The sequence below is a fragment of the Diabrotica undecimpunctata genome, chromosome 2, assembly GCF_040954645.1.
Source record: "Diabrotica undecimpunctata isolate CICGRU chromosome 2, icDiaUnde3, whole genome shotgun sequence".
Classification (NCBI taxonomy): Eukaryota; Metazoa; Arthropoda; class Insecta; order Coleoptera; family Chrysomelidae; genus Diabrotica; species Diabrotica undecimpunctata.
In genome coordinates, this window is record NC_092804.1 from 130,959,105 (window position 1) to 130,986,292 (window position 27,188).

Genomic DNA, 27,188 nt, shown 5'->3' on the forward strand with positions numbered 1-27,188 from the left:
GGGAATAGGTAGAAAGAGGAAGTCATGGCTGCGAAATATTCGAGACTGGACAAACATGACTGTAGACGAATTATTCCACGTTGCAAAAGACAGAGAAGCTTTTAAAAATGTGGTCGCCAACATCCGTTAATGGGGACGGCATAAGAAGAAGAAGAAGACTGCGATTTTCAACGTGGTCGCTCCAGTCTTAGCGACGAATCCAGGTCAGGCTCATCCAGAACAGCAGTCACACAGCAAAGCATTGATGCGGTTCCTCAGTTAATTAAGGATGACCGCCGTGTAACATACCGGGACGTAGAAGCATCTTTGGGCATTTCAAAGACCTCGATCAAAAAGATCCTGCATGAAGAACTGGGTGTTACAAAGTTGTTTTCCCGTTGGACCCCTCATTTGCTCACAGAAGTTCTGTGTTCTTTGTTCTAATACTAGGTTAAATAAATTCATTGATAGCGGATCCCCTTATTTTAAACCTCTATTCACTGTGAACTGTCTTGAGAAGCTTCTTTCCATTGTTACTCTATTTATCGTGTTTCTAAGCATCATTCTCACCAGCTTTATAAGCATTTCTGGTATTTCTAATGTTCTTAAGGCCTCATAAAGCATAGTTCGTGTTACGGAGTCCTTATACTTGTGTAAAATCGATAAGTAGTATATATTATGTAATCCTAAGTTTTGTTCGTAGATTTATTTTATATTAATTTTAACATACTTATTTGGTCAGTAATTGTTTTTCCTGGTCTTAAATCTTTTCCTAATAATTTTTGCAAGTATTTTATAGACTACTTCTAATTGTGCTATATAGTTCTGTCTCCCTTTTTATAGATAGGACGAAAATAAGAGCACTATTCCATTGTTTCGGAATCACAGCTGGGATACCACTTTCTCCTGCACTTTTGTTATTTTGTAGGTTTCTTATTATTTATTTTACTTCTTCGTCTTCTTGTCAATTCTCATTTCCTTCGAGTTCCTCTTGTTAGTCTGTATTTAATATATCTTCGAAGTATTCCGCCCATTTGTTTAATTTTTCTGTTATTGCTCCTAGAGGTAAACCTTCTTTGTTTCTTTGGATTATTCCTTTTAGTTTCTCTGGATTCTTAACTGCTTGGTAGAAATTTTTTACCTCTTTGTTTATGTAGGCTTCTTATGTTTTTCAATTACTTTACTAGCTGTTTTTTTTTCTGCAAATTCTTTTAACTTATCTTCTCGTCACATAGCTTTCGATCGCATTTTGGGTATTTTCTCTATATCTTTGTGTTTTCTCCTGTTTCTTCTTGCCATAATATTTCTACATTCTTCATCGAACCAGTCTTGCCGTCTTTTTATATGCTCTCTTCCTATACACTTTTCCACTACTTCCGACATGGTTGTCTGTATGGTCTGCCATTCTTCTTCTATATTCTGTTTGATTGGATTCTCTAGGTTTTTATTTCTTTTTTCTTCTAGTCTGTTTACTACCTGCTTCTCTTGAAGGTGTTCTAATTGGTATTTTGATCTATCCCCATCAGGTATTAAAATTATTCGTAATTCTTGTTGTGTATGGTCTATTCTTGTTTACGATCAAAACTTGTGCTAGCTATCTTCATTTTGTTCTCTAGCAAATTCTATTAACTTTGTCCCAGTTTCATTTGATTTCTTATGTAAACTTCGTCCCCTTGTTATTCTGCTATATATTTCCTCTTTTCCGTCTTTCGCATTTATGTCACCAATGATTATATTTATATCTTATTTCTGTATATTCCCTATTAGGGTGCTTAGTTTTTCATAGAACTCTGTTTTGGTTTCTAAATCTTTATATTCAGTGGGAGGATGTACATTAATGATACTTTTCTTCCTATATTTTCCTCTTATTCTCAAGTTTCATATTCGGTCTTATATTGGTTGAAAATCTACAACTGCTTTGTTTACTTTTTTCGGCAACATGAATCCCACTCCAATATATCTCTTGGTCCACTCACTCTTGAACAGTGTGCTCTTTAATATTTTATTTCCCAGTTCTATCGTTTCTTGCAGGGCAAGGATATCTATTGTGTATTTTTTCATAATTTGGTCCGTTTCTTAAAGCTACCTTCTCATAAGTACCTCTCACATTTCATGTCCCAATTTTTATTATTTCCTTGGATTGTTGTATTTATTTGTGGTTATTTTTCCGTTTTCCATGGTCGTATTCCTTTGCCTTGTCATTTCAGTATCATACCTCTCCAGATGTTTTTCTTCTACTATTTTTATGGCAATTTTACTTTGGTATTTTCTTTTAGTTGTTTTTCTTCATCCCTTATCCATTCTTGCACATTCACGATCATCTTAAAGCCTTTTTTATCTCTTTTCCTTAAATTTTTTCTTCTTTTGGTATTTTAACTTTTTTTCTATATTTCCTTTTCTTTTGATGTCAAATCACTATGTGATGCGATCTTTATGGTACTGCAACTTACTTTTCTTATTTAGTATCTCAATTTTATCCGTTATAGTTTCCGTTTCTATGGCATAGACTGTTTTTCCTATTTTTGTTCCGTTTCTCAGTTTTATTTGCGCCTGCGGTTCTTACATTTCAGTTATATGAGTGTTTCCATGCTTTCTTTTAGTTTCTTGCATCATGTGTATCTATTTGTGATTATTTATCATTTAAAATTAAAATATTGCTTGTAATAATAAGCATAATTATCATAATCATTAAAAAATATTAATAAATGAGAAGTCAAACACCTGAATTTGTTATACCTATATTTTACATTGCCCCGATATATAGTTGATAGGGTTTGTATAAACACTTATACGAGGGTGAATTGATATAAAACTAGCCTTTGATAAAAAAAAACAAGTTTTTTTCGCCAAAACAGTCGCCATCACTTTGCCGGCCGAATGTGCATTCTTAGCCTTCTTCGGCGGCCCTTCGCTGCGTTTGCGCCACTGTTTCGACTGTTGTTTGGTTTCGGGTGTGTAATAATGTATCCAGGTTTCATCAACGATGATAAATCGGCGAAAAAAATCCTTCGGATCGCGCCGTATCATCGCCAAAAGCGTCTCCGAAGTGGTCACACGTTTTTGCATTTGATCGATTGTCAGCAAACGCGGCACCCATCGCGCGGATAGTTTTTTCATGTCCAAATGATGGTGTGTACGCGTTCGTAGGAAATGTTTAGGACCTCTATTAACTCGCGGAGCTTAATTCCACGATCTGCCATAATCATGTCATGGACTTTGTTGATCATTTCCGGCGTGGTGACTTCATTTAGCCTCCTGGGACGCTCATCATCAAAAACACTCGTACGACCACGAACAAATTCAGCTTTCCAAAATTTTACTGTTGCTAACGAAGGTGCAACCTCGCCATAAACTTCGTCCAGGTCGGCTTTGATTTGCACATTCGTTTTACCCTTTTTGTGGAGGAACTTCACCGAACCATACTCGACTTTTTACATTTCTCCGAAAACAAAATTTGCTTGCTTTTGACGGCTGTAAAAACCAAACTATTTGTTTTTAAAACTTAAAATTTAGACAGACGTTATGTCATGAATGGCAAATGTCAACACATGGCAAATGTCAACACCGAAACCAATTCGGTATCAAGTAGCGCCATCTATCAAAGGCTAGTTTGATATCAATCTATCCTCGTATATAAACACACGAAAATATTTAACCCCATTTTGGAAATGAACGAGTATATCCTATATAACAAATAAGGAGTTAAATGGGGATAATGGAGATAAGATGTACAACATAATGTAATATATAATGTAGAAATGGAAGTTTTACTTTTAATTTAGTAAATACACCCTGGATGTTTTAGTTGCTTAATGATGATTTATTATACTGTGTAATTTTTTATGGACTAAAACTATTTCCGTGCATCACTTGTTAAACCACGTCTATATATTGTCTACCCAGAAATTAACATACTCTTTTATTTTCAGATTACTGACTGCTTAGCAGGCGTTTAGGAATGGCTACTACTCAAGGCGAAATCAGGGTGGGTCCTGGAAACCAGGTAAAAGATATTTATGTACGTTGATACTAAAAATCACGGTAACAAAATCTAAATTTTTTGCATCTTGGATTATCGTATTTAGAAAAAAAAGTAGCGGGTTAAAGTAAATTGAAAATTTCTTGTTTTATGTAAAGATGGCATTTTTAATAGTTAGGAGCAAAAGGTGAAAATATCTATAAAACTTGTCCAATGCTTATTGGACGTTTGTAAAAATGGATCAAGTTGTTTACTACGAGTACTTCCCGATTCATTTAGATCTTCTGTACACGTTACACTACACTCTATGATTAACCATTACATACAATATATTTATTTTTTAATTTGATCTCTTTATGGTCAATCTCTTCTTACCAGTAATATCACAAGTCGATAAGGTGTATCCAAAAATCTTGCTTCTTCATTTTAGATAAAGTGCTTGTTTTACCTTGATATACGTGTCCTCCATGCTTAACTTGTATTTTGGGGACGGTCGACGGTTCGATGCTCTGATTTATCTAGAGCGAATCTAACCACGTGTCCTTCAGAAATTCTGTTAGTGTGTTCATTCCATTTTTCTTTTTAATACCCACTTATATTCACTAGGGTTTGTGGTACTGGCGGGGAAAGGGTTGACAAATGAAAGATGTTTATATTAATAAAATATATCACAGTTGAAATAAAAATCGACTTTTTTTACATTTTCAGTCACAAAATTGTAGTTCTTGATTGCAAACAAAATAAAGAACTATATATATAATGTCGGTTTACAACGTTCTTCGACGTCTTCCGATTTCCAATCTCCATCTCATTCTATCGTTCCATAGATCGTCCTCCAGTTCTCTTTCTCTGATTTCTTTATCAACTCCTTCTCCCCAACTTCTTCTAAGCCTTCCTGGTCTTCGCCTACCTCTCGGTTGCCATTCAAGAATTTGTCTTGGTATTCTATTCTCCGGCATTCTCCTTACGTGTCCGTACCATCTGAGTTGTGTCGTTTTGATGTCATCAACAATATTATGTGTAACCCCCATGAGTTCTCGGACTCTCTCGTTTGTTATTCTGTCGCGTCTGGAGATTCCCGCCGAGCGGCGCCAGAAGTCCATTTCTGTTGCTCTAACCATTTTCTCTGTTCTGTCTTTTAGGGGCCACACTTCGCATTTATATGTTGTGATACTTTTTATTATGGTGTTGTATATTCTTCTTTTATTTTCTTTAGAGATGTTTTTATCCCACAGTACGCTGTTCAGTAAGGCTATGCCTTTCCTTCCCTGAGTATTTCGTTCCTTAATGGCTGCATCCAATTTTCCGTCCTGAGTGATCTTTACTCCTAGGTATTTGTAGTCATCACATAGTTTGATCTCTTGATTTTCCTCTACGAGAAGGTTATGTTGATCTCCTCCGATACTCATGTACTCAATTTTTTCCATGTTCACTTCCAAACCCCACTCTGTAAACTCTTCTAATAGTCCTGTGCGATGATGACCTGGTCATCCGCAAAGCACAGAGTGTACAAAGTTAAGTCTATTAGTGGTATGCCCATATTCGTACATTTTTTCTTCCACTTGTTGAGTGCTGCTTCGAGGTATATTTTGAATACTGTTGGGGATATACAGCATCCTTGTCTTAGTCCTTTAGTCACTTTGAATCCCGGTGTTATCAGATTTCCTGTTTTAATTCTTGTTGTTTGTTGGTAGTACAACGTTTTTACTGCTTCAATCAATTCTATATTTATATTTGTTTTCCCCAGTGCCTCCCATAATTTATCAAGCGGGATACTATCATATGCTTTCCTAAGGTCTACGAACGTCAGATGAACTTCTTGGCCACGAGCAACTTTCTTTTCAATTATCTGGGTAATAGAGAAGACATGGTCTATTGTAGATCGACCTGCATGAAAACCAGCCTGTTCTTCGGCTTCCATATCTTGGTATTCTTCTTCTATTCGATTTTTTATTATTTTCCCATATATTCTGCTAATACTACTAATAACTGCAATTCCTCTATAGTTTTCAGGTTTCGATTTATCTCCCTTTTTATGGATGGTGCTCATATGCTACTCTTTCCATTCCTCAGGTATTTCATGTTTATTTATGCATTCCTGGAAAAGTTGTCGTAGTCGTTGCATTAGTATTTTGGGTCCATGTTTAATAAGTTCCGGAGCTACATTTCCTGGGCCAGGTGATTTGCCATTCTTTGGATGTCTGCATACGGTTTCGACTTCTCTCTCATTTATTCTGATTGGTGATCCTATCAGCCTGACGCCTTGTAAACCATAGTTCTCTATCTGTTTGAAGGGCTCTCTTGTCTCTGTTAGTAAATCTTTAAAGTATTCTTCCCAAGTTTGCGGTGATATGGACTGGATAATATCTTTTTTTCTGTTGTTTCTTAAATTTTTTAACAATTTCCAGCTTTCTGAACTTTGGCTTCCACCAATGTATGTATTTATCATGGTGCACTTTTTTTCCCAGGATTCATTTTTAATAAAGAACTTGAAAAATAAAGAACTTGATTTATAAATAAACCTATTCCCAATGCTATTGTTATAGCACTAAACCTTTTTTGCTAATTAAGTTGAATTATTTAACGTACTGGGAGGATGCTCATTTTAGTGGGGGTTTGAAAAGAGAATAAATCGTTTATCAAGCAAGAGCTATTTTGCAAGTATCAGTTTGTTTAAAATTTAAAACAGTAAAATTTGGAACAGTAACGGTAAACAAATATTTCTGAAAAATCGAGGGAGAGACAGAGAAGATATTCAAAAAGCGCATTATACGTTTATGTATGTATGAAATATACTTGACTAGATTATAACGATAATAAATTCTGATAATACGCTTGCCCTCGTCGATAAGTAGTCTGTTATCCACTTATCGAGATAAAAGTGTTTAGATAAAGCACTAAATAAAAATGCCATCTTCCCTGTTGTAAAATATGTTTATCGAACTTTGTAAATACTTCTGATGCTTGTACCTTATTATGAATAAAAAGCCATGTTTATAGCCGCCCATTTACAAATAAATACTCGGTGAAGTCGGTTAAGTAAATACACAACGGCGGCCACACACGTTATGGAAATCATCAGGTTTTGGTAAGCTTATTTCAGTGATTTCCTTAGATTCGTTAAATTTCGATTTTTGCATGTCAAAACTAATTTATCTCTATACGTATATAAAATTTTGCAGAACACTTGAAATGATTATCAAAAAAAGTGATTTTAGCTTAATGGGGATTTGTAAAAAAATACAATCAAGTATAATTACTTGTATATTACAACGGCGTTTAGATTAAAAAACATTGCAGTTATCTGAAAAGTAACGGATTTGATTGGGTAGGAATAGTGCTTAAGGATTAAAAAGTAAATGCAATGTTATAATATAACACATTATATTATAATATAACATATATGTTATAACATATCATATAACATATTACGTGAAGTAATCAAATTGTATATACTTACTTATAAATGTTTATAAAATGGGATTGTTTATTGCGATTCTAAGCTAAAAGCATTAACTCAGATTTTAAGAGATTTAAATTTCTAAAGCTTAACTTTAAATCGTTTTGGCAATCCAGCCCCATATGAGCAGTGAGATTCTCATAATAAAAAATAAAGCATAAAATATGGTACAATAAAACTAAAGGCTATATTTAGTTTTACTTGATTGTAAACAAATTTCTTTTGGTTGTTTTGCAAAGCACTTTGCACTGGTATTTTTTTTCATTCTTTTGGCTAAGGTTTTGTCAAACTTCCTTTTTTATTTTTTAAAAAGGACCTGGTCTGTAAGAGTTTGTCTAAGGTATCTACGTCTCATTTCGTGGATTTATGGAAGTAAATAATTATATCTTGTTTGTTTGACTTTACTGCTACATTACCATCGTAGAGAGTGGTCCAATAATTAGGTACTTAGTCTACAAAAGAAAAACGAAAATTTTGGAAAAGTTGATCACCACGATGGCTGGTGATCACTGGCTATTCGTCGAACTCGAAGCAAATCTGCTGTGGTCTAGAAACTTTGAGCTACGGCTCAATAGACTACTACACAAATCAGCAATCTTTTTAGCACTTTTACAATTTAGCGGTGTAATCACTAAACCAATAGACCCCAATGATCTATGCTAAATTATACGCTTAAGTAGGTGATAATTTTCCTCTCTTATATAAATTACTCTCACTGCGGTCATTTTATTAAGTTGTATATAGAGATGAACATTCATATAATAAACCATGTTTCCTGATAAAATCCTGAAAGTCAATATTGATATATTCTCCTTTGCCTTGGTCACTTCTTAAAATCTGAATCTTATTACCAGTTTGATTTTCGGTCAGTATTGTAAAATCCTTAAACTTCTTGAGAACATCTGACTTGTGGTTTAGAAAATAAAAATTACAGTAACCACGACAATCACTTTTAAATAAAACGTCTGATCTGCTTCTTGTAAGACTTTTATACGATTTTCTTGACTGCTTCCCTTACTGGCATGTCTCACAGAAAAATTCTTCTTTGTCTTCAACTCTCATATTTTCTACTAAATTAGCTGTTTTCCTAATTGTACTGAAGTTAATATGTCCTAGGTGATCATGCCATAACTTTATCGATGTTTTGCAAGCTAAATTACATTCTGCAATAGACTTAACGTTAAATTACATGAACCATAGATTGTCTCTACTTACTCCAACACATGAAATGTTTCCATTTGGCTCTAAAAATTGATACCTGTTTTTATGAGAGTGATAGGTAAAGTTTTTATTTGTTATAGCTCCCACTGACTGTGGCTTAAGTTCAGAAATGTAGAGGACATTATTTGTAGTACGATTATACCACCTTAGACAAATGCCTGAATTTCAATGACACCTTTAACTTCTACAGGAATCAACTTGTTTTTTGCTATTCTAACAAACATGGGTTCAGCTAGAGATTCTAATTGAAGTTGAAAACAACAATTTTTCACCAGTTATGTGTAGGCTTGCTCCTGAGTCACATATCCACTCACTTTTATTTGCACTGGAGGTGGATGAGTACATGGAAGAAATATCACATATGTAAGCTAGATTACTTCCTGAGGACCTATTTTATCTTCATTTTTGGAATCATGTATTCCCTTTTTTCTCTCTCTAACCCAATGTCCCTTTCGTTTACAATAATTACACGTGTTATTCTTCTCTAAGTCCTCTATATCTGTTTTCTTTTTACCAGTGGCTTCCGCTTTAATTTGTAAAGCCTCTTCTTGTAAAGCAAGACGGAATATTTCAGTCATCATTATCCATTCTAGTTTCTTTTTTAAGCAATCTTGCTGCTTAATTTTCAGAAGTTAGCTGATTACTAGTTACAGAGTTCCAGGTAGTACGAAAGGCAATTACTTTGGAACAAACAGTTCTATTACTAATAGTTTTAACATCTAACTGCCTAACTAATAGCTATATTGTTGATATATGCTCTGCATACAACTTTTCTCATGCATTTTCTATTCATATCTGTAACTTTGCCATAGTAACTTTCTAGAGATTTCGGTTTTTTGTTCAGGTATCAGTCTTGACCACATTTCGGCTGCATTTTCACAGTTTATCCAATGTTGTATTTTGCCTTTGAATTCTTGTCATCCCATTCTTTTGACTCACTGCTAGTTTGGTCTTCGGGTTCTGCAACTGTTCCATTCGCAACTGAAAGCAGTTTCGCTGCTTTAAACAAAATGGTTAAACCAATATTCCATAGCTGAAAATTTGCGCCCTTAAATCTTGGTGATATTCCCAGAATCAATTTTCAAAGCTGAGGCCACTGCAATAAATGTTTATTTTATAATTAAGACGACTTGAATGTAGCGAAGATAAACACGAGGGCCATTCACGACTTAAACGTGACAACTAAACTTTTTATCCGAACTTGATATTTTAACGGCACATAACCTGATGAATAAAACAACCCGACGGTCCATTAGGAGAAAGTTTATTGAATGATAAGCCTGAGAATATTAACAAAATATGTGCGTATGTATATATATATATATATATATATATATATATATATATATATATATATATATATATATATATATATATATATATATATATATATATATATATATATATATCTAACAGTTTGACAAGAAGTAGCATAACCTAAAAATCAAAATAATTCTTTTCAAATCTTTAATATTACTTTAGTTCTGGAGCTTACGCTTACAATAAGTAAAAATAGTAGATATCACGTCTATTGAAATAGATGTAATGAATATATTGGCTCATACAAAAATAAAGAGAAACAATCAGATGGCTAATAGAAAGTTTTCCATCAGTTTATGAAGATAAGTAAAAACAGTAGATATATCGTCTATTGAAATAGATGTAATGAATATATTGGCTGATAAAAAAATGAAGAGAAACAATCCGATGGGTAATAGAAAGCTTACCACCAATTCGAGAAAATTTAAAGGTCGTTTTAGTCGATAGATACCCGGATACATGCAATCTTTTGTTCTTGCTAAATCATTTACCAAGCCATATACCATGATTATTATACCTTTTCTTCCTCACCTACAAAAAATTTTTATAACGTGTGTGGCCGCCAAACTTTATTTTGTAAGTAATTATGTAAATAATTAACAGACATTTTCCTCAAAGTGACTGTTAACAAATAATTGCTTATAGACTTTGTCATCAGTAATAAATATTTGCTATCTTAATACTCGCTTATATTTTAATGTTAATTTATAGCACACATTTGGTACTTTGTAGTATGAAATAAGTATTCTTTATTTATGGATTTTACAGTCGTGATGTTAAATTTTCATTTTGATAATCACCTTTTTTTATCATGGTTTTGATTTTGCGAAGTCTGATTTATTGGCGAATTTTATAATACTATTGCAATGTAAAATTGTAATTGTTATAGCCAATATTATTATAATTTACTATTGTTGTTGGGAATAGCCTCAAACAAAATTTGTTTATTAATGTTTTGTATTTTGACGATTTCCCAAGTGGAAATCGAAACGTCAAATAAAGTCAATTTTAAAGTAAAATTGTGACTTATTTGCCGATGATGTTGCGCTAATAGCAAAAGCCAGAGAATTGCAGAAAACGGTATTAGACCTAAATACAAAATCTAAAGAAATAGGACTAAAAATAAACCTAACAAAAACTAAATATCTAACAAACGCATCTGTAGATATTAGTGAGGATATAACTCTGGACAATAATAATATAGAAAAGGTTGAGTCATATATATATACTTAAGACAAAAAATCGAATTAACAAAGCCCAACTTAAAGGCTGACTTACATAGAAGATTTTCCTTAGCATGAGCAGCATTCAGAATAAAGCATTCTAAATTTCTGTTTGTGAAAGTTGCAAAGATGGATACGTATCCGTATTTTTTTTACTAATCTAAATCATCAGAAGTTTATTATTTACCACATGAATGTAAAGCTGTCTCGCCTCCTCGTGTTAGCTACAACCTCCTAGTTAATCTAAATGAGCAGCAACATCGAACCGACAGACCGCCTTCCAGATCTCCTGGCGAACACATTGCAAACAACCATGCAACAAACAAAAAACGGGTCTTCTCAGAACCATCTGACAATTGGACCAGCAATTCGAGTGTATTAAATAAACATTGAAAGCGTTAGCCGAAGCAAGAGCGAATACATCAGCAAGCTTCTTACAGAAAACAATATTAACATAGCCGCAGTTCAGGAAACACACACTGCTGGCGACTTCGAACAGAACAACCGAAGTTAAATTCCAGGATATAGATTAGTACCCTCACTTAATCACCCACAATATGGGATTGCCACCTACTGTAGAACAGACATAAAAAATGGTAGTACTATATATTCTTACTCGTCTCAAGTCTTCATACTAACAACCGTAATCGACAAGATCACAATAGTTAATATATACAAACAACCAAACGCAATATGACCATCCAGAAGTGCTTCCTTCATTCCCGCATCTATCAATACCTACAGGAGACTTCAATAGTTATCACACTGCATGGGGTTATAATCAATGCAACCTGTAAGGTGAACAAGTAATTGAATGGGCGGAGCTAAGGCATCTTAGACTTCTACATGATGCAAAACAAAAGCCTACCTTTGTTTCCGCCAGATGGAAAAAAAGCTACAACCCAGATCTAACATTTATATTCACCAAAGATGGCTGCCATAACCATGCTGCCAGAGAAGTTCTTGATAATTTCCCAAAATCGCAGCATATGCCAGTAATACCAACTATGGGCATTACTATTCCCATTATAAACTCAATTCCTTTGCCTAGATGGAACTTTCGTAAGGCAAACTGGGATAAGTAGCAAGCCCAATTGAAGAACGATATCAGACATATTGAGCCGAAGGTAGAAAACTACGAAAGATTTGCCAAGCTTATAATTAGTTGTGCTAAAAAACACATTCCACGCGGTCTAACCAAATCCTACATTCCATGCTGAACCGAAGAATGTAAAAACCGGTATGATCAATACAAGCAAAGAAGAGACAGGGTAGGTGAAGAGTACGTGAAGAGTAGGTGAACAACTTCTAGAATCTCTGAATTTTGCAAGAACCACCAGGTGGAGGGAAACTCTCGAAAACCTAAACTTAAAACATAGCAGTCGCACTGCCTGGAACTTACTCAGAAAATTGGAAGCAGGCAGTTACATCCCGACAACTAACTCTTCATCACAAAACCCAGAAGATATAGCAAAACGCATTGCTCAGCTCTCCAAACCAGCCATAGAAAAAGTTCATAAAAGAGAATTACGATATCAGCTCAAAAAGATCAAAACTGCACGTCAACAAGGCCTGCCAATCATGAGGTAAATAGACACCGAGGAACCTTTCAACGAACTAGACTTAGTTAAGTGTGGCAAAGCTGCAGTACTTCATAAAATATTTCCCGAGTTCATAAAACACACTGGTCCAAAAACTCGAAAGTGGCTCCTAGAATTTTTCAACCAGATCATGACGACACAAAAGCTCCCTAAACTATTCAAACAAAGCAAAGTCGTAGCAATCTGCAAACCAGACACTTCACTACCGGAAAGTTACAGACCAATCGCCCTTTTAAGTGTCTGCTATAAGATTTTTGAGAGTATAATTTACGCGGAGTTTTTACAATCTATCAGCGAAAAGATTCCCGTAGAACAAGCTGGATTTATGCTAGGAAGAAACTGCAGTGATCAAGTTCTTTCTCTAACAACATTTATTGAAAATGGCTTCCAACAAAAAATCAAAACGGCGGTAGCTTTCATTGATCAGGCTTGCGCTTACGACACGGTATGGAAAGAAGGCCTTCTACTTAAATTGTTTCAGATGATACCATGCAAACTATTTAATTACCTATCCTAGAAGGCGACCTAATTATTAGTAAACACATATTTTAAAAAATGGGGCCTTCAACCAAATCCTACAAACACCGAAGTTACTACTTTCCATCTAAATAGTCGTGAAGTAAAGCGAAGGAGTTATCCTACAACATAACCGAAACCCAAAATCAACAAGCAACACTTACACAAAACTGCAGCTAGCAAACACTTCTTGGGGAGCCAGGGCAGATACAATCAGGCGCTCTTGCATTAGTCTATTCAACAGCCGAATATTGTGCTCCAGTCTGGCCAAACAGTCACCACACGAACGTTCTAGATGTACAATTAAATCAAACCATGAGATATATTACGGGGATGATAAAGACTACGTCAACTCAATGGCTTCCGGTTTTAAGCAACATTGCACCACCCAAAATACGACGGTTATTACTCTTAAAGCTCAGTACCAGAAATCTCTAAAGCATCCATCACTGCCAATAAATACCGACATCGATCAGCTAAACCAGGGCTACCTGCTGCTGAAATCTCTAAACCCACCAACCAACGGAATCAGAGTCGGTCATGGAGTATGCAATAAATCACTTAATCAATGGGGCATTGCAGACAGCCCACTATGTGGCAAATGCTAGGCTGCTGAACAAACAGTCTACCACATCACCCAAGAATGTCCAGCCACACGATTCGAAGGTAGTTTAACGAAATTCACGAACTAACTCATGAGGCAATGGAATGGCTCAACGGTAGCAATATCCGGCTTTAATACGTTCCCCTGTTTTATTATAATATATAATGTTAGCAATGTTCATACGAATATGTATATATATATATATATATATATATATATATATATATATATATATATATATATATATATATATATATATATTATATACCATATGAATCGGCACCATCATCAAATAGAATTTGTAAAGAAATTTTCTAATAACAGAATAATAGGGACGGAAGATCACCTTGTCATATGTTGCTGGGAAGATTGTTTCTTTTATGATTAAAAAATAGAAATGGGCGGCTATATCTCGTGCTATCAACAAGTAGTTTTCTTTTAATGAAAAAAAATGTTTATCCCTTATTGTTTTATCCTACATAAGCTGGTGAACAATTTCCCTAAAGTATAACGGACATTTATATAAATAGTGTGTTATAAATATAAAGTAATATATTAACCGCATATTTTTAAATACAATCTAAGGCCATGAACCAGAAATAACTATAATAAATGCTATATAACTATACTGTTTATTCTACATTCTTTGATATACTATTTGTATTATGTTTGGTTTGTACAGCGGACCTATCCTTCTTCCATCTAAAAATAAAAGAAGTATTCCTAAAGATTTGTAACTAGTTGTTGTCCAAGCGCTGACTCTACTGGGCGAGTATTAGCAATGATTTTGAAAAATTTTATTGGTGTTGTAATCGTGGCTTTATCAACAGACTACAGTGGAATGCGGTTTTTCTTATTGTTCTTCCTAATTCCGTCATAGGCTTTCGCCCATTCCATGTTCAAATGCCCTGGTATTGGATATTCAGATTATCACCCAATATTTTATTTTAAATTCATATTCTTTGTTCGATTGGTAATTTATCTCGTGTCATAGACGAACAACTATATATTGGGGACTTAAAATATATAGCAAATTCAGGTGTCTGACTGCTAATTTATTATTTTTTAATAATTATGATAATAATGCTAAATTAGCAATATTTTAAATGGTAATTAGCTATTCACAAAACGTAATTAATTTTTTTTTATACAACGCGTATAAGCTATTAATGTCATTAGGATCAACAAACTAGGTAAAAATTAGTTACAACTAAATAATGGGGCAGTTTGAAGTAACTGCTAAAAACCAAACAAGATAAGACAAATAGGCTGAATAGCTGTGTTATTTCAATAAAATGATGCGTGGTATCTCTACAAATTCAAGAATTCATGAGTTGCTAAATAAAAATTATTTCCGCAATCTTGGATAAAAAAAAAGGTAAAAGCCTGGGTCGTCCAAAACTAGTTTCTGGTAGAAATAGGAGAATATTAGTAAGAATCGGCAAGAAATGTCGAAAAAATACTCTAAGGTAAGTTATAGCTGAATGTAATTATGAAACTGTATTAAATTTGTCAAGGGAATGCTGTGGCAAGTGAATACATAAATCTGGGTTACAGGTAACAATTTAGAAGGTTACTCCTAGTTTAAAAAATTATATTTTCTTGTAGGCAAAAAAAAATTCACTGTTAACAGCAAAAAAGCAAGCCAGGCTCGTTGTGGGCAAAATCTAAACGTTCTTGGTCGGTAGAAGATTAGCGAGTAATTTTTAGTGACGTAGTCGAATCAAAATTCGACGTATGTGTTAATGATATCGCAAACGACCTATTAGCACTAAGCATGAGCTTTTTCAAAAGAATAATTTGGGATCAAAAGTGGGTATCATAAATGCTGCAAAGTATTAACAAATACAGCCTATTACCAAACCTTGTGAGAATAAATGTTGGCGAAAGTAATATTTTTCAGCAGAACGGAGCGGCATGTCTTATGGCCAGAATCACAAAAAACGGGTTTGGAAACCACAGTATTAACGTCTGCTCTTGGTTTTCTAACAGTCCTGGCCTAAATGCCATTGAAACAGTATAGCATAATATGAAATAGACACTAAGGAACAACCCACAGCGGACATAGTACATGAATGTATTTGGAAAGAGAGGACCATAGAGAAGAAAAATATCTTGGTTTCAAAACCTGAGAAAGCGGTTTAATACATCTACAACCGTATTCTTCCGAGTAGCTGCAAGCAAAGGTAGGTTAGCCATGCTGATCGCCAACATATGAAACGGAATAAGCACCCCAAGGAGAAGAAAGCCAAAATAAAGCAGATTTGGAATGAATTTACTCCTGAACAGTGCAGATACTTAGTCTAAACTGTTAAAGTTTAAGGGCGATGCTACTCCATTTTAAAAGTAAATATTCGTTCTACGTCACACTATTTAGTTGCCAACAAAATAAACATTTTTTAATATTAATTAGTTCTTCTAGAGTAAATATATTTTGTTTTGTGTTACTGAATGAACCTACATTATTAGTAATTGACTAATTACATAGTATTACATACATTAAAAAACATTAGAAAAAATAAACCTTGTAACTATCTGAATTATGGATGTATTTTAGTTTGTCCTAATATATAGTTTTTACGGCTCGTATAACCAGTCCGTGCTTTCCCATTTCACTAATGTCGGTGTTTCACTCCATTTTTCGGTCCAGTATCCAGTCATTTATGTTGTCTATGTTAAACCTTTTCCTGAGATCTCTATTACGTTCCCTGTCCTGCAATGTTTTCCTGTGATATCTCTGACTATCTTTATTTCACACTTTTTCATTAATACATAGTTCATAAAATCTTTGCAACATAGTTCATACCATGAATCCCGCTATTCCGTTCGGTTTACGTATCTGCTGGACATTTTGTGCTTACTTATCTCGATAGCTATGCATCAATATTCCTAAGAGTTAAAATTCCCTTCTTGCTTAATTATTTTCCACTGTTAGTTTGCATCTTGTTGGATTTGTAGAGATTATCACATTATCATATTCACTCTCTGAAATTATTACGACAACATCTGCATAGCATGTAATAGAAATAATGTCTTCACCAGTTTTATATCTGCCGGTATATTTCGCGTATATAGCAGAGAGTTAACTCGTTAAGTTCAAATGCCTTTTGTAGATCTATAAAGCATCCAATGGGCCGAGGCGCTATACTGTAATGATTTTTCCATGATTCGACTGGCAACAAAAACCAGATCGTTATAGGATCTTACAGTATATGTAGCCTTTTTGTTCATAGTTGTTCATATTTCTAAATATCTAACGATACCATTTGTTTCCTTCCTGTTGTAGTTGGCGAAATAATTAATTTCATTTTGTCGTACTCCTTTATAGTAAATACCTTTTAGTAACAATCAAAGCAGTTTTCGGTCTTGTGTCCAAGATTGTGTTGTTATTTTTGGTTCATATTTGACGAAAGAAAATCCAACCGGTCGGAAGGACCAAGTTAAAATCTTATCAGATTTTGGGATGTTTATTACTTAAAATAGAGCACTATTTACAATAAAAAGTTTCTAATAATAAAGAGTACGTTGATTAATAAAATGAATTTAACCTTAACGGATAAACGATATTGTTGCTTTTCTTCTCTATGATTTTATTTTTCGAATTTTACAGCATGAAGTAAAATATCGGTGTAAACTGGCATGCAATTTTAATTTGGCATTAATTTAAAAAATCTTGGAAAATATGTTACTGTGTTTTTCCTATCTTCTTCATATATACATAGCCCGAGAGCTGGCTGCACAAAATAGTATTCATCAAGACTAATTCATTGTCTGTAATAATAAAAGTAATAAATCAATAATTATGACATTTTTATGTACATGATAATGAAAAAAATGAGAAACTGTTTTTCTTTTATTTATTCTATAAATTTTATCGATCAGTTGTGAAAATTAATAATGTGACATTCGAAAATTTTAAACCATTATTTAAAATAATGGTATACGAGAAATCTACTGGAAAGAAACAAATACGAAAATGATAATAATCTTTATATATTTAAAATAATTTATTCCCGATAGAAGAAGAGGTGCTGATGTTTCGTTAAAACCCCCAGATTTGAAGAAACAGGATTGTTTATCCACCTTTTGCGGTCTAATGTTGCATTATAGGCTACGGAAATGGACTTTATGAGAAGAATTTGTAGATTGACAAGGATGGATAGCATCCGCACTGACGAGATAGATGAGATAAAACTAAAAATGGAGCAAAACAAAAAGATTCCAGAAGTCCAAAAAAACAATTAACATGGTTTGGTAACTCAAGATATATTAAAGCTAGCATAGTCATAGCTATATGTCGACAAGGAAAAGGAGTAAAGGGCCCATCTTGGCGGCAAATTTTATTGTTAATTAGTTGCTGTTGATTGATATATTAACAAATCTCCAAAAGTTAGCCCATCATCCCCTAGCTCAAAACACGCCCCCAGAAAACCGAGATATCGGCCAAAAAGCGAACCGTAAGAAATTTATTTCTAATTTATTGCCGAAGTTTTACGCCAAGAAACAATTTATTGCTACAACTGTTTTCGAGAAACAATGATTTTGCTAACTTTACGGTAAAGCTAACATAGCCATAGCTATATCTCATCAAGGAAAAGGGCTACAGGGCTTGTCTTGGCGGCATATTTGATTGCTAATTAATTGCTGTTGATTGATACATTGACCAAACCCCAAAAACTACCCCATAATCCCCCAAGCACAAAACTCATCCCAGGAATATTGAGATATCGGCCAAAATTGTACACCCACTTAAAACTAAAACATGGTGTAAATATTGATCAAGGAAAAAAAATCAGCGAGAATATGAACAAGAATGAAGGCCATGCATCGAACAGCAATGTAGTGGATGATGAAGATAAAACTTAGAATGTAAATATGTATGTCATACCGCGTTTAAATAAATAATATTTTTACTTACCTGGATCAAGTTTTCCGGAGGTATGTGTTGAGCTAGGGGATCATGGGGTAGTTTTTGGGAATTGATTAATATACCAATCAACAGCAATTAATTAATATATGCCGCCAACATGGGCTCTGTACCCCTTTTCATTGCCGAAATATAGCTTTGGCTAATAATAGAATCGAAAATAAACAAATTCCAAAAATGGAAAAATAGCAAATCAAAAGGAAAAGTGGATGTGTACACAAAATAGAAACGAATAGATAATGCCAGACACTATTTTGTCATTATTTATTGCATTTACTTATTTTTTTAATAATAATTAAAATAATATATTTTATACACATAAAATAAAGTTATGGAAACTTTCTGCTAATACACTTTTCATAAAATGATTAGTCATTTTTTTGTATCATCACTCATATGAAACAATTTTTGGATTATTTTGTGCAGTTAAATCTCAGACTATTAAGTTCAGGTAGATTAGTCGTATCATTAAAATTAACTGGTCAAGGTGCGGTACACTTTTTTTATTAAGGTATTTAATTATGGAACTCAAGCACCATATTTTAATTAAACATTAAAAAATATTCACATACAGCATGAAACAACATAGGATGTATTAATTATAGAGAATAAATTCCATTATTTCCGTATTTTTCTTTTAGTTGGTGTAAGTTAGGTATCGTTCTTGTTTTTGACAATAACAATCAAGTGAGGGCTTTTTACCATAATTTCCGAGAAAAGCTGTGCAGCTATCAAGCGACTGTACGAGATATTCAACTAGCATACAAAGGCGGTCGACTTATCAATAATCAGAGCTTGATGTATAAAACGTCAAATACCATTTACTCGGTTTAGAATGGAAGATCTAGACATTAGATCTAGACATCTAGGATTATTGCCGTTCTTGGAAGAAAAAAAATTAGGAAATGAATTTGCCTGAGGGATTTTTTAGATGTTACCTATAGAATTGTATTATGGTTATATTTTCAGTACTAAAAAACCGACTTCTATATAACGAAAGTTCTTTAGCTTTACGTATAGGGATTGACCGGTTTGAGGTTGTGAACTCAGAATTATATCTGGGATCATTGATCATAAACACAGGGTCAGTACAGAAAGGATTAAAACGTAGATGTGATCTAGCAAAAGTCACTGTAGGAAAGATGGCCAAACTATGGAAGGACTCTCAAATTTTACAAACTCTAAAAATGAGGTTGATAAATTGCTTAATATTCTCAATACTGACATAGGGACCCTACGACAAGCGGAAAGAATAAAGATAGACGCCGCTGAAATTAGTGATGTACCGTAATTTCGGCAGTACTACTAATCCGGCTCGATCCGGCCAGTTGGCTGAAACTGTCGTTCCTACCGAATCAGCATCATGATTCGGCCGGAATTTGAAAATTTTTATATATATTCATAATTTATTTTATTTATATTGTGGTGAATAAATAAAAGCTTTTCTGCATTTTCAGAAGTTAACCTTTACCCATTGTCAACTTATATGTTACCAATTGCTGAAAATATTCTCTCTGAATAAACACTAGTTACTGGGCTTGATCAAAACTCTCAACTAAATTAATTAGATCAGGAAATGTTCCAGGGTGTTAGCTCTATCACTCAGTTGGGTCTGACTTTTTATCAATAATCAGCATTTTAGAGTAAACTTCAAGTGATAAATCATCATAGCACTTCCACAGTATGAAAGCTGATTGTTGAAGAATCGTTTTTTATCCTTGGTCTTTTTGCCTAGCGTTTAAAGGTTCTTCACCCTCATCGTTGCTAATAATACCCTCGCTATTCCTATCATCTACTTGTTTTCAGAATCAGACTCATCTATATTGATTTTATTAATTTTTGTGATTTATCTCACAACTTTGTTATTAAACTCGGTTCGCTATTCCCAGTCCGAAATGTCTAGTGAATTTAGTAATTATTTTTTTGCGAAGTTAGTTACTTTTTGACAGACTAAAAGTGGCTGGAAATTACTATACAACCAAGCACACGTACTCATAGCCAATATTAATAGTAAACAAACTAAATAGTAAATAAAATAGAACTTTGCGAATTACCGACAATAAATATTAATTTATCTGCATCATATAATAAATATTTATGTTAAATTATAACAACTAAAATATATTTTTTAAATATATACTACCCAAAATTTGATGTGTTTAGTATACACTTCCACTATTTAGAATAATTCTTCTTTTTTTAAACAAAGTTGTATGCAATAGTAGGATACTTGAGCTATTAACACTGAGAAGTAGGAATTGTTGTGTGGTAGGTTTCCGACAATGAATCTGTCAAAATATGCCCGAGCTAAGCGAATGGAGTTTAGTACTTTCAACAATAGTTTTATTTGAAAAAAAAAATGTTTTAGTTTTATCTGGGATCTAAAATAGTAGAAATTTTAAGCCAATCCTTGTGACTCCTCATCGGAAAACCTTTTTTCGATTCCAGTAATGAGACTTTCTTTCATAGTTAATACGCCATATAACAGTTCTATTTTATTGTGCAAAAGATAGCGCCTTAATTTAGCAATTGTCTTAATCATTTCTGAAATAACTGAGTCCGTGCTGCTCATCAGTTTGATTATCTCTTCAGCAAATCTAAGTAATTCAAGGACAATTGTAACAGGTCCCATTGATAACGGCTTAAATTATTTATTCCGCTATTTTCAGTATGATAAATGGTTACAGAACGTCTCAAATGAAGCAATCTTTATAACATGTAGAAAATGGAGTTCCATCGTGTTTGTAGATCTTGAATAATTTTCTTCTGGTCCATATTTTCTGCATGCTTGACGGTGATTAAAATTCACATTTAAGATAGAGTTAAAGATAGATTTTAGGTAGATTTAAGATAGATTTAATAGAATTGAGATTCAGCAAGACGAGTTATTGAAATAAATTGTAATTTGGCGGGCAGTACTAAATTTATAATGTCATTGATTATTAATTAGAGTTTATCTAAAAAACCCCCCTAACTATTTATTTGTCCATATGTTAAAATACCATGATGGTTTACTTTTCTCAGGTAGCTGTGGCTTCCTCCGTGGTTATTGTTAGTTGTTCACTCCGAAACCATCAGAGTCTTCTAATTCTACACAAATTGGTCGCATTGCTCCTGTAGTGATCCTTTCCCAAGTTAACTGCTCCTTTTCTAACTTTTCTGTCTCGTAATGATGATGACCTATAGTCAGAAATGCGTATATACGGTTGCCTTCCATCGATATACCTATTTTGTTCTCCGTTTTCCTGTTTCGCGAGACATTCCATTACATTTTACTTATCTATAGTGTTTCCATCGACTGTTAAGATAGTATTTATTATCGTCTGCCGACCTGTTGCCATAAGTTTAGTCTTAGTAGTGTTGATCTTAAGCCCAAAACGTTTACTGGTGGCGTCAATCATATCTAATATATGCTGCAGATCATATAATGGTGCTAGAATTTGCGTATCATCAACATATCGTGTATTTTCTGTTGGAATTCCGATACACTTTTACAGGTTTAAAACATACGTTCTAAATGCACTATTTGCTTCTGCAGACATCGAGCAATGACCTGATATTTTACTGTGTGATGGACGGGAATAAAAAGGAAATATTTGGCGTTTAATCGGAAGTGAACGGATGGGTACCCCGAATTAGTTCGATATTCATTAAAGTTCGCGAGAATCATTTTTTAATCCGTTTATTTTTGTATCTCTGATTTGATTAGAGACCACACTATATATTTATATAAATCATAATACAATGAATAAGTCTAATTAAAATGCAACCTTGTCTTTTATAGTTGTTATACCAGGTTTTGAAATTTTAAAAATTGTTTAGTATTTATTAGAGACATTTCAGTAATCCTTGTATAAATACTTGCAATACATAAATAATATGTTTAATAAAAATTAATATTACTGATATGGTGAGATTTCTTACTATATACATTTGTTAAAGGAATAAATTAAAATTGTGTGGGTTAAATTATCAATTTTGTAGATAACAGATTCTGAGTCAGTATGCACATTTGAAAAGGAAATGTGTCGGTGTATAATTTCAAGGAAATTTATGCAGTTATATCGATATACAAAATATGATAGGTTAGGTTCAGTATGAGTGGGAGCTTAACCACCCTTCGACTCGACCTAAGAGGTTTATTGTGGCTCATCCCTAGCTTATAGTTGTCCCTTCAGCCTAGCCTCTTTATCAAAGTCTATCATGACCTCAGGTGAATTTTCTTTCAAAGTCGTAGGGCTCGAATTGGGCCTTATCCCACCCAGCCCTGGGCAGTTGCACACAACGTGTTCCGCTGTCTCGTCATCAGGCTGGCAGAATCTGCAATACGCAGATCACTCCTACTTATATCTAGTAGATCTTTGGATCTCTTCTTCGAAGGTTCGTGTATAAAAGCCTTCGACTGTTTAAGACCCATTTGTTCGTACCAGTGGTTACATTCCATTCAGTCCGATGTCGTTTTTTGGCCGCGCTTCTTGTTATCCAACTAAAGGTTCTAAATCTATGAATGTTTCTTTTGCCTGTCTCTGGTAAGTAGGGGTCCGTTTTTCGTTATTATCAACACCAGCATGTCCAGACACCTAGAGTAAACTTACTTTGTTACTTTTCCGATCAGAATTAGATTCTGAAGACAATTCCAAACGAACTTGGAGTTATTCCGATTCGATCCTAGTTCCTTTATTGTCGCCTGGCTATCATAAAGCATTTGTCCTTTCTGCCTTCTTCTGTCATTTGAATAAATTTGTCCCTGAAGTTTCTCGTGATTAGTTCCTGCAGGCACATCTCTATAGCATAGATTTAGTAGATTACCTAAGCTGGATTATTATGCCTAATATATCTTAATGAATGATATACTGACATGGTCAGTACTATTTGGTATGTTTTAATTTTGTGCTTTTTCTGAGACGCGTTTTTCAATGTTAGTTTTTTTTTTGGTATAAGGCATATATTTTATTTCATTTTTGATTCATTAGTGATGTTGTTACTTCGTTTCTTCTTACCAGAATTAATTTAATCGGATTTTTTGTTTCTTGGTGTATCCAGTTCTTTTCTCTCGTGTATTTTGTGGTTTTTGCATGGCTGATCTACGCTCTTCATCATCATCATCATCACTGGCTCGACAACCCTTTTTGGGTCTTGGCCTGTTCCAGGATTCTTCTCCATTCTGATCTGTTTCGTGCTTTTTTTCTCCAGTTTTTTATTTTTAAGGTTGTTGTATCATTTAAGATCTACGCTCTTATCTACCTTTAGTATCAGTGTCATGTGCGACTACGGTACTGATACCAAAACTGCTGTGATGTTTAGGGGTACTAAGTTATTAATAGGTGTAAAAGAAAACATGTAAAAGTTTGGAAGTATTTTGATAGTCTTATCTAATTATTAACAATAATTCAGTAAGCGGAACGTTTAGTTATTAGTAAGTTTTTATTTGTCGTTAACTTTTTTTGTCTTACCACACGACCGAAAAGTGTACCAAACCTTACCAGAGTTCAATGGTTCATTGTATGATTTATTTTAACACTCCCGGCAACTCTAGGCTCTCCTACCAGAATACCGACCGGGTGTTCCACCTGAACAACTTTCGCCGGACCCAGAACAAACCAGAGTTCGGGAAGAGCAACGATGGGTGCCCGCCATGACTCTTGATGCTGATCTGCTCATGTACTTACGAGCTGCTCGGTCCATGGCTGCATTTGCTGGCATGTGTGATGGAGGCTGCCCTGAAGATGGAGCCAATGCTGCGTCGAGAGATGATACTACTATTAATGCTTTGGATGTGGTACGTACACTAAATTTTTACTGGTGTTTTACAAAATAATTTAAGATATTAAAAATGGAAATTGTTGTGTATCAAATAATACAAATCAAATATGACTATTTATTGGATTTAAAAATCGTTTTTAGCATACCTAAGCAAGTAATTAAACGCAATATAGATTTGACATCTCTAAATGATTCCCTTATTATCTTTAATCTCATTTATATATAGTCTTTTAAATTATAAAATGGTTGAACCATAATAATTCCAACGCAATAAGAAAATACTGAAGGCATCACGACCTTTAGTTGATGAAAAATTTGATATTCTGCATATAATTTATTTCTTTATGAATTGATACACATATTTCGACAAAATTGGATATATTGCTTTATTTGTGATAAAGAAAGTTACCTAAACTCACGTTTATAACGTTAAAAAATATTTTTAAAACGTTTATTATTGTTTTTTACGTATTATTAATAGTAACGTCTTTTCAGTTGCACGATTCTGGATATGATCCAGGTAAAGCGTTGCAGGCTCTGGTAAAATGTCCAGTACCTAAAGGTATCGACAAAAAATGGAGTGAAGAAGAAACGAAACGGTTCGTTAAGGGTCTTCGACAATTTGGCAAAAACTTTTTTAGGATAAGAAAAGATCTTTTACCTCATAGAGATACGGTAAGTTTTAGAAATAATATTGGGGACACGTATTTTCTTGTGGCATTTTAGAGTAATTACTATTTACAGATTTAAGACAACGATTTCCAGAAGTGGAAAGAAACGTCAATAACCTTGCTTTAAACTTTAATTGTGGCTTATTCCCATTTAAATAGTAATGAAATTCTTCAAAAATTATATCAGTGATATTTTAGTCATCAGGCTATTAAGTATCGTTCCTTAAGCCAATTTTTTTCAGAAAAAATGATTTAAGGACATGTTTTTTAAATGATTTTGACATTGGGTAATAGAGATACTTTCCTGAGCCATTGGCGGAGTCGTTAGAGGAATAATAAGTACACATACACGTACACATACATATTGACCAAGTTAAAATCTAATTATTCGAATTTTTTATGGGATTAAAAAACAATTATGGGGGTTATGATTGTGATAAAAATCTTTACACAAACATATAACATGAAACACACAAAAGCCGTCAGAGTTTGATATTCCTATGGTAATAAAACCAACCTCATAATGTGTTTTAGCCACTACGAGCTATTGGCCTACAAGACAGTCAACTTTGAAATGACATAACTAATAACAAAATCTTTGGTTATACACATTTCTAAATAATTTGTGCAAAAAAAACCTTTTATGAGAACGATTTCCGGAGTTGAAATCGAAACGTCAAATATTAGTTAATGAAAGGGTATGTTAAGTATAAAGCTTAAGGATAAACAAATAATGGATTTGAGAGAAAACGAAAATGATGTAGGGTGAGAAATAGTCTGACTAATATGATAATTTGCAAGCCACAAATCAGTTATGAAGAAAAAAGGTTTACTAATCTAATCGTACGGTCAAGTCCTTAGGAAAACAGTAGAGTACAAGGAAGGCCACAAACGCTATGGGCAGACGACCTCAATAAACTCTCAGGATTGACAAGGCGGCCGAATTACATTTGCTAGACTGGAATACAGCGGTGTATCTGATCGACTTTTGGATAAGCAGTACGGCCAGAGATGAGGGCTTGCATCTTGGTGTTACTCCTCTCTAGATCCCTACCGGAAGAGCGGGTACGTTTAAAAAACCGAATATGGTGATGATGGAAAAGAATCAAAGAAATTATGGAATACCTATATTTAATATTGGCGATATAGATAAATATAGCGTAGAAAAGACTCGGATGGAATAAGCTTCTTACTTGAAGAGCTACTTCTTGCTTGAAGAGATAGTCAAAAGCAACACAAACTATATTGACGTTATCAAACCTTTGATCTGCATTAGCAGACACATATCGGCGCGCAAGTGGTTTTCGTCAGTAGAGCTAAAAGATATGTTGGTAAAAAATAATCTTAGATACTATGTAGTAGTGGTGGTGAATGATTTTTAAATCACGCCGTGATCAGTAAACGGGATTTTTAAATAACGCTGATTTTAACGGTGACAGTGATCAACGTTCTTTTTTGTACAGTAACAGGTGGTCACAGTAATCCTATAAAACTGATAATAAAAATTGAATATGTTTCACTAACGCAACTAGATGGTCTGACTTATAATAATAAATTTACAATTTTAACAATAAAGTAATCCATTTAAACCACTATAAAATTTTCTTGACACCGCTTCCTCTTTAAATAAAACTAAAAATCTAAAATTTCATTTTATATAAACTTTTAAGAATTTTTTAAAATATTATTAAACATATTCAATACCCTTTTTTTAAATACCTTTAATGTCATTATTTTAAAAAGAGAAATATCAGTTGATATTAACATAAAATGCCTATGGAAATTCCTGTCGTAAAAACAGCCCACTTACTGTTTAACTCAGAACTTGTCATTTTCATTCAGTCAGGCGACCAGTACTACTTACTTCACTATTGTTAAATAACCAGATGTTAATCACCGTGAATATCCTAATATTTTATTTAAA

The 27,188-nt window shown here is 33.7% G+C and overlaps 1 protein-coding gene across 11 annotated transcripts in view; it reads left to right on the plus strand.

Annotated features, from left to right (window-relative positions):
* Nucleotides 1-27,188, plus strand: part of Gug (arginine-glutamic acid dipeptide repeats grunge) — a 135,314-nt gene that overhangs the window by 49,016 nt on the left and 59,110 nt on the right. For 7 of the 11 annotated variants that reach the window (XM_072523476.1, XM_072523478.1, XM_072523475.1 and 4 more), the window contains 3 exons: nt 3,909-3,997; nt 24,367-24,609; nt 25,089-25,268. In XM_072523476.1, coding sequence (XP_072379577.1) covers nt 3,938-3,997; nt 24,367-24,609; nt 25,089-25,268 — 483 coding nt within the window. In that variant the 5' untranslated portion in view covers nt 3,909-3,937. Of the gene's footprint in view, nt 1-3,908; nt 3,998-6,914; nt 7,047-24,366; nt 24,610-25,088; nt 25,269-27,188 lie in introns of those variants that run through there. The other 4 variants (XM_072523481.1, XM_072523479.1, XM_072523482.1 and 1 more) reach the window with 2 other exon arrangements.